Source organism: Marmota marmota, unplaced genomic scaffold (assembly GCF_001458135.2).
Source record: "Marmota marmota marmota unplaced genomic scaffold, marMar, whole genome shotgun sequence".
Taxonomy (NCBI): domain Eukaryota; kingdom Metazoa; phylum Chordata; class Mammalia; order Rodentia; family Sciuridae; genus Marmota; species Marmota marmota.
Window position 1 is genome coordinate 90,473 of NW_026006507.1, and position 12,024 is coordinate 102,496.

Below are 12,024 nucleotides of genomic sequence, written 5' to 3' on the forward strand. Positions count from 1 at the left end.
CTAATCTCCCCCTTTGGTGTATGGCTCATTTTCCACCAGGAAAATGGGAGAGGCCTTACTCTGTTCCCGAATAAAAGCTGTGCTGAGCTAATCTAGGAAGTTCACGTGCTTTTGTGCTAACAACTGCCATTTTATTAATTGTTTCCCAGTTGTTTTATAGATCCTGTCTTTTTTTCCCTCTATTACTTTTTCTCTTTGTGGTTAAGTGATATTTCTCTAATGGTAAGTTTTGCTTTTTTGCTTTTTGTATGTGTGTGTGTGTGTGTGTGTACTTTAGGTTTTTCCTTTGTGGTTACAACAAGGCTCACAAAACACATCCTATAGTTATAGCATATTTTTTTAAACTAGTAACAAGTTAACTGTGATTACAAAAAGCAAAACCATATTTTATCCACTACATATGCCACATTTTGAATTTTGATGTTGCAATTTACATCCTTGTATATTGAATATAATTTAACAGATTATTTTTTAAATTGTTTTTTATTGTTTTTTTTTTATTGGTTGTTCGGAACATTACAAAGCTCTTAACATATCATATTTCATACATTAGATTCAAGTGGGTTATGAACTTCCATTTTTACCCCAAATACAGACTGCAGAATCACATCGGTTACACATCCACATTTTTACATAATGCCATATTAGTAACTGTTGTATTCTGCTACCTTTCCTATCCTCTACTATCCCCCNAGCCTTCTAATGTCTTCCCATCAGCATCTATACCTTAGGTCAAATTTGCTTCTGTACCTCATGAGAATCTCTCATTCTACTGTGCTTTTATCTCTTCTCACCAGCGTCTTCAAAGCTCCCTTTATATCTTTGTTTCTCAAAGTATAAATGAGGGGATTTAGAGTGGGAGTTACTCTAAATCAGTCTACAAAAGCCTGATGAACTTTCCTTGACTGTGTGCATAGGAGCTGTTGGGATGGATATAGACAGCTGTGATGGTGACATAGAAGAGGGATACTACCAAGAGATGAGTTCCACAAGTCCTAAGGGCTTTATGCCAGGCTTGAGCTGACCTGATCCTCATTAGGAATAATGTTTCAAAATTACTTCTTCTTTTCTTTTAAGTGATGTTGAATCAGACTTCAGTCATTGAATTTCTCCTCCTGGGATTAACAGACATACAAGACCAACAGCCTTTCCTTTTTGCTGTTTTCCTCACAATCTACCTTGTGAATGTGGCTGGGAATGGAGCTATCCTGATGATTGTCATCTCTGATCCTAGACTCCACTCACCTATGCATTTCTTCCTGGGAAACCTGTCATGTCTATATATCTGCTACTCCACAGTGATACTGCCAAAGATGCTGGAGAACTTCCTCTCTACACACAAAGCAATATCTTTCATGGGATGCATAAGCCAACTTCATTTCTTCCACTTCCTGGGTAGCACAGAGGCCATGTTGCTGGCAGTGATGGCATTTGACCACTTTGTAGCTATCTGCAAACCACTTCATTACACTGTCATCATGAATCCCCAGCTCTGCACCCAGATGGCTATCACCATTTGGGCCACTGGATTTTTCTATGCCCTGTGGCACTCCATAATGACATCTCACTTGAACTTCTGTGGTCCCAACCACATCCATCTCACTATTGCGCTCACAGGAGAGCTGGGAGGGGCCCTTATGGGAGAGCTGGGAGGGGTCCTTAAGGATTCCCTGCTGTGTGGAGAGGGAGGGTTATGGGGTTACACACCTGTCGATGCCGGTTTCAATGAAGTTATCTCCTCCGCGGCATTCTGGTGATGTCAGTTCTCTGCCATGGTGGTATCCCATGCAAATGGCGACAGTTCGTTCCTCGTTCCCTTTGCCGGGTGACCAATGCAACAGGTGGGTCCTGACTGGCTCTCCCAAGCCCCGTCTCAATCCTGTGGCCACTGTCTATGAAGGCTCGGTTGGTATTAACCTCCGCAGGTTCAGAAGGGCCGACCAGTTGTTTCTGCAGGATCATTTGGTGAGTCACAGTGGTTTGTCTGCTAGTCGCAGGCGAATGGGAGCTTGAATTCAGCCGATCCGGGCTCGGTCTGTGTTCTCAGAGGCCCAGATCCACGTTAGCTCAGCATTGCCTAGTGATCCTGAGCAAACAGCATTTAGACGGTTTAGGACTCCCTATGCCCGCGCAGCTGAAGAGGTCAGAGACTTGATCTCTTCATGCCGGCCACCATGTTGGATCTCTCAAGCTGCTTTAGACACTGTCAATTTAACAGATTATTGCATTGCTTTTAAAATAGTTTTGTATTTGAAACTTGACAGTAAAGTTATAGGAGATTTATATATCAACATTACATTACTATCATATTTTGAATTTGAGTATATATTTACTTTTATCAGTGAGTTTTATATTCTCAGATTTTTTTTATTATTCACTAGTATCATTTTCTTTCAGCTTCAAAACCTTCCTTAGCATATTTTGTAATGTAAGTATGTTTTTTGTTTCTGTTTTTATTTGTTTTGAAAAGTATCTCTTCTGTATCATTTCTGAAGAACATGATATGATTTCCTTAGCTGGGGATACTGTTATGCTCAAATTCGGGACTCCCGTAAGACCACCAGAGACCAAGATCCATGTAAACAGCAAAGAGGTGTTTATTGCGGGCTCGGTCCTCCATGCACACACACAGCAACTGGTGACGCTGAGAGGCCCTGAGCCCAGGGTTTGCAGCAGTTTTATACATTCTTTTGGGAAGGCAGGGGCTTCACATACATTGTAGCATCTCTTAGCAAATCATCACACACCGTGGGAAAATCATAAAACAACTCTAAAACTTGATTAGCACACTCACTGGCAGGAACAAGTTGGGTAGCGGTGATTGGTTACTACAAGAGGGGGTTCATTTGAACTGATTGGTTTAAGCCAAGAGGGGTGTTTTTACTGAACTACATGGTTTCCCAACACCAAAAACTACTGGGAGGGTCATCTGGCATCCCAGGTATTTCCCTGTCTCATGCTGATTGGTGGCTGCTAGGGGGTTGCTATGGGTCCCCACCTAGCCTGACTGAGTCAGGGACACCTGGCTAAGCAGATCTCTCCAGTTATTTGTAGATAAACAACTTAGCAGGGTGGGAATGTGCCTAGGAGTGCTCTGTGGGTCTTTCCAAGGACAAAAGTCATGTCCCTTCCTTGGACAGGCTTTGCTCTGAGATAGAGGCTGGTTTTTCATACTATTCTTATTCTTTATTGGCAGGTTGTTCCCCTTTAACATTTTGAATATACATTCCTAATCCTACTCTCTCCTAGCCTATAAGATTTCTAGAGAGAAATATGTTGTTAGCCATATTGAAAATCTCTTATTTTTTATTTGTTTCTTTTCTACAGCTGTGTTTAGAATCCTCTATTTGTCTTTGACTTTGAGAGTTTGCTTATAATATGTGTTGAGGTAGTTGACAGATCAGGTGGGGCAGGCAGCTGCCAAATGAGGCAGATTTAAAAGGGCTGCTCAACAGGCTTTATTGAGATATCAGTCCCGGGTGGAACTCCATCAGACCCATAGAGGGGACAGAAGAAGGGTCTGAGAAGAAACCGAGTGATAGCTCGACTGGACTGGACTTTGATGGGGCTTACAGCAGGAAGGGAAGGGCTTGGGACAGGAAAAGGTGTTTCTAGGGTCCCTTGCCCCCTTGGAGTTGGTCAGGGGAGTTGGCTGAACTTCAGGTTTGGCCAGCGGGGTCCTGCTGATTGACAGGCATTTCTGCTGGCATCTGATTGATGTTCTTTTCCTGTTTGGGCTGCTTTGTTCTAAGTTGCCACTAAGTTGCCACCACAGACCTAACAGTAGTCTTATTTAGACTGATTCTAATTGGAGACATTTGAACTTCCTGTGCTTAGATACTTATATCTTTCTCCAGGTTTGGGAAGTTGTCTACTATTGTTTGTTTAAATAAACTTTCTGCCCCATATGTGTCTTTTCTTCTTTCTGAATTTCTATGACTCCAAAATGTTCTTGGACTCTTTCCCATGAATTTCATAAACTTTCTTCATTCACTCTCATTCTTTCTTTTCTCCTCCATCTTGGAGTACATGGTGTCATTTTTCTGCTGTTGATATTTCCATTCCATTTTTAGTTTAGTTTGTTCTATTTTTCAGTGTAAAGTCAGGCAGCAGCTACCAAAAGGAGGAAGATTTATAAAGGCTGCTGGAGGGACCCTCAGACCAACAGGGTGGGTCTGAGGAGAGGGCATTGGGGCTCCACTGGAATGGAATTTTTATTGGGCTTATGGCAGAAAGGGAGGGCTTGGGACAGGAAAAAAGTGTTTTTAGAATCCCTTGTCTTAATGAGGTTGGTGGGGGGAGCTGGCTAAGATCCAGGATTGGCCAAGAAACCCAGATGATTGATAGGGGGTTCTGTCAGCACCTGATTGATGTTTCTCTCTCTGCCACAAGTTGCTTAGTGCTTTGTTCCTTAGCCACCTCCATCAACCTGACCTTCAGCTCCAGGATTTCTGTGTGACTTTTAAAAATTATTTAAAACTGTTCTAAATTTCTTGCACTAGAAATTATTTTCTAAGTTTGTTGATTTGTTTCTTTGTATTTTCTTGAAATTTGCTAAGCTTTTTAAAAATGATTATTTTTAATTCTTTTAGATAGTTCATGCATTTCTTTTCCTTTAGGATTAGTCTCTGGTCCTTTATTTTATCTACTTGCTGATGTTATACTTGACCAATTGCATCAATGTCTGCATGTTGGAATAAGTAGGTACTTCTTTCAGACTTTATAGACTATATTAGTCCGAAAAAGACCTTCAATAAAAAGCCTGTCCAAAGATTCTGGGCAGGCAATCTGGCTTGGTTCTGAAGCATAGGGCTTTTGACCCTTTCAGTGGTGCTGACTAGAAATTAAATCTACCTTGAAGGCTTGAAGCCTGGGGCTACAAAGCCTCACCTAACCTTAGGGTGGGTCTAAAGGCTCAGTCTGTGGACATAGAGATGGAGTCTTCTGTGGGAAGCCATTCTAGCAAGTGATTGGGCACCTCCCTGACTGGGTGTGAGGCATTCAGGCCAAGCTGTGTCAGAACCTATCCCTACCCTTTTTAGGTGTGAGAGCCCATCCTTGTGGGGGTGTGACTGACCATTGACCCTGAGAACAATCACTGACCCTGACCTTGGAATGCTGTCCCCCTCGACCTTCATTGGATGGAATTTTCCCCTGAATTTCTTGTTCCCCAATAAAAGGCCACTCTCTGGCGTACCCTTCCTCTCTCCTGCTAGTCTCTTGTTTAAAAAAGAAAAAGGTAAATTGAGTTTATGTGTTTTTATTTTGATCTCACTAGTTAACTTCTATGCTTAGGACCTCTAGTATGAATCTACTGTGCTGGTCGCGCAGCAGAGTCTTCTCATTTCTGAGTTTTTCTTCACAGTCTAATGTTGGATTTCTAGATAAAGTCTTTTGCTTATTTTCCTCTCTTTTCCCCAATCACAGCATATATCTCTTTGCAGTATGTTGTCTGGATTGGGCAAAGGGTGATGTGGGTAATGTAAAATTGTCCTTCTACCTTAATATGGTCAACTGTTGTTTAACTATATAAGAAATTGCCACAATGTTTTAAAATTGACTATAACATTTTCACTTCCTCCATTATACATAATATTTCCAGTTGTTCCACATTCTTGCCAATATTTAATAATGTAATAATTTTTTTTAAATATAATCATGCTAATTGATATGAAGTGGTATCTCATGCTTTAATTTGTATTTCTTTGATTTCTTATGATACTGCTTTCACTTTAAATGCACATAATATTTTGTGAGCATTTTACATTTACAGAAAAGTCATGGTGATATTACAGAGACATCTCATATATCTTTTCCCTAGTTTATTCTAATGTTAGCATCTAACATTGGCATTGTACAATAGTCACAACTAAAAATTATATAGCAGACTAAGTTAGATTATTAATACTAAACTACAGATGGATGTCTATATGTGGATCAGGTTATCTGCATATTAGGGCCATTTTACTTCTTCCTTTCCTATAGGTCTGTAGGTCTTTACCCATAAACATATAGATCTGTCAGTTATAGATATTTTATATTATTTCCTGTTGTATTTCACTGTCTACAATGTCCAAAATAAGTTTAACTAAAAATGGTGAAAGCAGGTCTTTTTGCCTTGTTGCTAATTTTAAGAAGAAAGCATTAAGTATTAAATCATTGATAATGATTTTAGGAGCAGATTTTCCATTAATGTACTTAACCATGTTGAGGAAATTTATTTCTAGTTTGTTGAGATATTTTGTCATGAAAAAATGTTAAATTTTGATAAATCACAGGATTTATGTTTTTTATTATGTTAATTAGATGAACTGTGTCATTTAGGCACAGATGTTAAATCAAACTTTCTTTCTAATAATAAAACCAAATATGATTGATGTATTATATTTTTATTTGTTTTTGGATTTGATTAACATCCTGTATAGATTTGAGTCTATGTTCATCAGAGGTATTGGTCTGTAGTTCTATTTACTTTTTCTTATGTTGTCTTTGTTTTTTTCTTTAATCAGAGTAAAGCTGACCTCATGAGATTAGGCCTATGTGATCTGACCTCATCTTAGTGACTAAAGTAATAGTGAGTTCCTCACTCTTTCTACACACCAATATGCTTTATCTTTAGTGCATTAGCATTGTAGGACTTCCTCACCTGGAATCAACTTCTTCCCATTTGTGAATTCACACCCGAAATTTGGGTTTATTATGAATACTGCTAATATGAACATTTTAACCCATGTATTTTAGTGCAAATAACTTGGAGTAGAATTACTGAGTGATTATATATATATATATATATATATATATATATATATTCTTTAGTAAGTGCTCTGCCTTACAGTTTCTTATGTTGATGGTAAACCAACTTAGATACCTATTAGCCATGTAAAAGAAATCTATCTGCTCACATTCTCATCAACACTTGGAATTACCAGTCTGTTTAGTTTAGGTACTTTGGTTAATAGTATAAAATTTGGGGTCTAATATTTATTTATATAATACTAATGTGGTTGAATGTCTTTTTGTGTATTGACTGTCAGTTTAAATGTGATTTTTTTTTTTTTTGTAAGTACGTCTTCAAGAACTTAAGATCTACTTTCAGTTAGGATTTTATGTTTTTTCCCCTTGATTTTTAGGGTGTTATTTATCCATTCTGTCTCAGCCTTTGATATTATAAATATTGTAAACATCTTTTTACACCATATGGTTTGCTTTTTCACTTTCTTGATGTCTTGTGATTAGCAGAAATTTCTGATGTTAATAAAGTCCACTTTACATGTCAGTTCCTTCTACATGTTATTTATGCATTATCAAAAAACAACTTTGTCAACCCCAATATCATGATGATATTTTCTAATGTTATTTTTTTGTTTTGCTATCTACATGTATATCTATAATCATATGATAATTTTTTTGTACCAGGAATTGAACCCAAGAGTGCTTTACTGTGGAGCCACATCCCCCCCCACTTTTATATATTATTTAGAGTTGCTTAGGGCCTTGGTAAATTGCTGAGGCTGGCTTTGAACTCCTGATCCTGTGCCTCAGCCTCCTGAGTTGCTGAGATTACAGGTGTGTGCCAGGTGATAATTTCTGAGAGATAAGTGTCAATATTGATTTTATATGTTTAAGCAATTGACAAAGTATTATTTATTTTATTAAAATACTACCTATTTCACACTTTTTTCGCCATTGTGATTTAAAAAAAAATAGACCCATGTTGTTCTTTTTATTTTGTTTCATTATTTTCTATGATTAGCAGATTATACCCAAATAGAATGTCTTATTGTTACCTTGAACTATGTAATTATCTTATTAACAAAATAAAAGGTAAACACTATGACCATTTCAATATATTTAGTAAAAGTCTTTGAAAAAATGCCATTTCAACCTAATTGTCTCATCATTTTGTGAATAGTTAAAATTTGTGCTATACATACACGTTAGGATACTATTAAACCCTGTTAAAAGATGAAATTCTACAATTGTGACATGAGCCTGTGGGACATAAAGTTAAACAAGAAAGACCAGTTTCTTCATAATCTCATTCTATGTGGAATCTAAAAAAGTTAAATTAATGCAAGTGGAGAGTAGAATAATAGTTATCAGTGGCTGAATAATGGATGTGGTACATGGTACAGTGGGGAAGATTTTGTTGGTCTAAAGATACAAAAACTCAAAATGCTTATTGCACATAGTGGTTATGATAGTTAAGAATATACTGTACACTTGAAAATTGCTTAGAGAGTATGTTTTAAATTTTCTCAATATACACAAATGATAAATGTGTGGTAATATATATGTCAATTAGCTTAATTTTATCATTCCACAATGAACACATATATCAAACATCACATTTATACCATAAATATATACATTTTTATCAACTAAAGATAAATATATTTTTAAAGAGTAAAAAAAAAAGTGTTTAAATTAAAATACATGTAGCATACTAACAATAGAGGGAACTTCCTTAATCTGATAAAGGGAACCACTTATATCTAATAACAGACAGAAAAATCTTTTTTTTATTGGTTGTTCAAAACATTACAAAGCTCTTGACATATCATATTTCATACATTAGATTCAAGTTGGTTATGAACTCCCAATTTTACCCCAGATACAGATTGCAGAATCACATCGGTTACACATCCACGTTTTTACATAATGCCCTATTAGTAACTGTTGTATTCTGCTACCTTTCCTATCCTCTACTATCCCTCCCCCTCCCCTCCCATCTTCTCTCTCTACCCCATCTACTGTAGACCCTCATTGTTATACAAAATTACATATAAGAGGGGAATGGGAAAATAAACAAGGAGAGAAATGAATTACAGAAAAATCTTGAAAACAAAAATTTTAATGGAAAATTCCCAGAGTTATAATTATCATATATTACCAAGAAATGGCACCAAAAGTTCATGGTCTGTGCATGCACTTGTGATATTTAAAATTTCACTCCATGCTTCTGATACACAGGAAAATCACAGTGGATGCCGAATCAGAATAGTCACTGTCTAGTAGCACTCATTTTTCTGTTGGTTTAATATCAGTTCTCCAAATGGATTGAACTCTCCATTTGTTTTTAGTTCTGTCTATCCAATAACTCAGCTACCAGTTTAATATTAATATTAAATAACTCCTTTCACTTGAACATCAACTTTTATTTTAAGAAAAATGAAATACAGAATATATCAGTGTATTTTAAAAGTTCAAATATGATTACCAAATCTATTACCTATCTGTTTCATTAAATACCAAACACCACATTTGTAGAAATTCTTGTGAAAAGACAGATACTATTTTTTTCCCCTTGGAAATGATTGGGACTAGGATTTTTGTACTATTGGAAACCTGAGTTTTCAATCCCTTTATATCTTCCCCAAATTATAGATACACAAATATGTATGCACATATATTGTTAGAAAAAACTATAGCATTTTTATTTTCATAGTATTAAAATTTGTGAGGGTTAGATTGAGAAAGAAGAGCTGATTATGCACATATTACTTGAAAAATGATATAAATTTCATCATGTCTTCAAGCTGCTCATATTCTATATTTTGTGAGAGGAATGAGCTATATATCCACTGCCCAGAAATATCTGGAAAGGGTGTGTATATCACATTCATAAAATGATCTATTGCATTACAATCTTTGAGAGTGGATGCTCTTTTCCACTTTTTCTATTGTAACCTCACCAAGATGAACATTCAGTCTGTTTTTTCCCACTATTTCCTATGTGTACACAAGAACCCATAAATGAAGATAATAAAGTGATACAAATGTAACGAAATACATTGCTAGTAGGAATGTTCTTTTCGATATTTGGACCATTTTCAGAGTGCATACAGGAGACTCTTATTTGTGTCAAGTCCAAACACCTTTATCAAAATACAGACCATTCATCCACCAACAAATAGATAATAACATTCTTAAAATGAGGTATTAAGAATATCTGCCGCATGTACAGGGAAAAACTCAGAAGCTATTGGATTTCTTGCCATTAAGTTTGGAGAAAAAATTTTATTATTCCATATCAATTTGGCCTTCTGAGAATGGCTATGATAATGCTGATCAAAATGTTTAAACACCAAGAATAAAATACACACTCATTTGGCAGCAAGATGTCTCTCAGATCAGTAGGTCATTGCTGAAATATGTACGTGTACATGTGTTCTCCATGTTTTAACCATGAAGAAAAACTTCTGTAAACTGAGGTATAGTGTTATAGACATATGCTACAAAAGCTGCCAGATACATGAAAAAAAAAAGAGTTGGAAGCATTGTACAGAGTTGTTATGTGTTTGCCCTTCTTTTTCCAGATCAATCTAGATGACCACAGCATCCACTTGACTCACAGAGAATGTCATCTTAAAGTTGATTAAAATAAAATTAGATATAAAAAATTGTGCTTCCAATAATCTAAAAATATACAAAGAGGAAATGACGTTTCAGCTTGATTATCGGTATATTACATTGTGACCTACTTTAGTCATTTCAAGCAGTCATCTTCATGATTTTTTTTAAAAGTCTCAGGATTACTACCTTCTCCAGTAGTCTTAATGTGTTGTGGGATAAGAAGTCATATGCTTATTAATTGAAAAATTTACCATAAAATACAACATATACTAACCAGAATATGGCATCTAACATTTGTGAATATTCATTATTTTTATAGCTCTAATATCTGAGAGAGAATATTCATTTAGCTATCATCAACCACTATTTGGAGGGGTGGTATGAATGATAGCAATTAACAGTAGGTATTTTGGAAGTGTGGAGTGTGAATTATGAGAAGACTGTATTCTCCTAAGCCATGTTCCACCCTTGCTCTTGTTCTCTCCCTAGTAGCTTGTTTATTGCTCTCTTAACATCCTTATTTCTCAAGGTGTAGATAAGGGGATTGAGCATTGGAGTTATGAGTCCATAGAAGAGTGCAAGAAGCTTGCCCTTCAATTTGGCTGAGTTACTCTTGGGCGCCATATATGCATAACCACTAATGGCAGAGCCATAGAACATGATGACCACCAGAAGATGAGACCCACATGTGTTGAAGGCCTTCATTCGACCTTCAGAAGACTGAATCCTTACTACTGCTCTGAAAATGTTGATGTAAGAGAAAAGAATTAATCCAACAGGAATAACCTTTATGACGATCACAGCTGCATACATCTCCACCTCATTGATCCATGTATCCACACATGATAATTGAAGCATGGCAGGTACCTCACAGAAGAAACTCTCTACTCGATATTGGCCACAATGAGGTAATAAGAAAGTCAACACTGTTTGCACCAAGGAGTTGCTGAAACCTGTTATCCAAGCCACTGTTGCTAGTTGTTGGCATAACCGAGAATGCATGATAACTGTGTAGTGGAGAGGCTGGCAGATAGCTACATATCGATCAAAGGCCATCACTGAGAGAAGTAAACATTCACTAGATCCTAGACCTAGGAAGATGAAAAGTTGAGCTATACATCCCACATAGCTGATGCTTCTTTTGTGACTGTGTATATTTATCAGCATCTGGGGGACTGTGGAAGATGTATAGCAGAGGTCCAAAAAGGAGAGATTAGCCAGAAAGAAATACATGGGAGTGTGGAGTTTGGGGTCAAAGCGGGACAAGAAAATGATAGCTGAATTTCCAAGAAGGGTCAATATATAGAAGATAGAGATGATCACAAAAAGAAACATTTCTAGTTTGGGCCATTCAGAGAAACCTACTAGAACAAAGCCACTGAGATGATGGAAAGTGTTGTTGAATCTTCTCATTGCTGAGGCACTACTTGCTGGAAACATCAAGGGTAGAATTTTGAGATCCTGTTTATTATGTGCTTAGAACTTAAAGTTGGCTTGTGAATCTGCATGCAACAGAAAAACTGGAAAGGGGATGTTGAGACAAATAAAATCATTAATGTGTTTCCTTTCATTATCTCAGTAAGAAAAATAGCATCCACAGTTAAGTATATCTATATTTTAGCAACTGCATTTAATCCATGATTTTTCACATGTAAAGAGGTTTTACAA

The 12,024-nt window shown here is 36.6% G+C and overlaps 2 protein-coding genes across 2 annotated transcripts; one reads left to right on the forward strand and one right to left on the reverse strand.

Annotated features, from left to right (window-relative positions):
* The first annotated feature begins 1,079 nt into the window (after nt 1-1,079).
* Nucleotides 1,080-10,382, forward strand: LOC107133548 (olfactory receptor 12D1-like). Its single transcript, XM_015475871.1, has 2 exons — nt 1,080-1,631; nt 10,320-10,382. Exons 1-2 carry the CDS (start codon nt 1,080-1,082, stop codon nt 10,380-10,382), a joined length of 615 nt encoding a protein of 204 aa, XP_015331357.1.
* A 424-nt stretch (nt 10,383-10,806) lies between these two features.
* LOC107133549 (putative olfactory receptor 2B8) lies at nt 10,807-11,769 on the reverse strand. Its single transcript, XM_015475872.1, has one exon. The coding sequence runs from the start codon at nt 11,767-11,769 to the stop codon at nt 10,807-10,809; it is 963 nt and encodes a 320-aa protein (XP_015331358.1).
* Between the last annotated feature and the right edge of the window lie 255 nt (nt 11,770-12,024).

What these genes read in the sequence shown, in the direction of transcription:
- LOC107133548 (XM_015475871.1), top strand. Translation starts at nt 1,080, where the DNA reads ATGTTGAATCAGACTTCAGTCATTGAATTTCTCCTCCTGGGATTAACA. An exon ending in TCACAGGAGAGCTGGGAGGG is followed by an intron (nt 1,632 to 10,319) that starts GCCCTTATGGGA and finishes TTCTTTTTCCAG; the next exon opens with ATCAATCTAGATGACCACAG.
- LOC107133549 (XM_015475872.1), bottom strand. Translation starts at nt 11,769, where the DNA reads ATGAGAAGATTCAACAACACTTTCCATCATCTCAGTGGCTTTGTTCTA.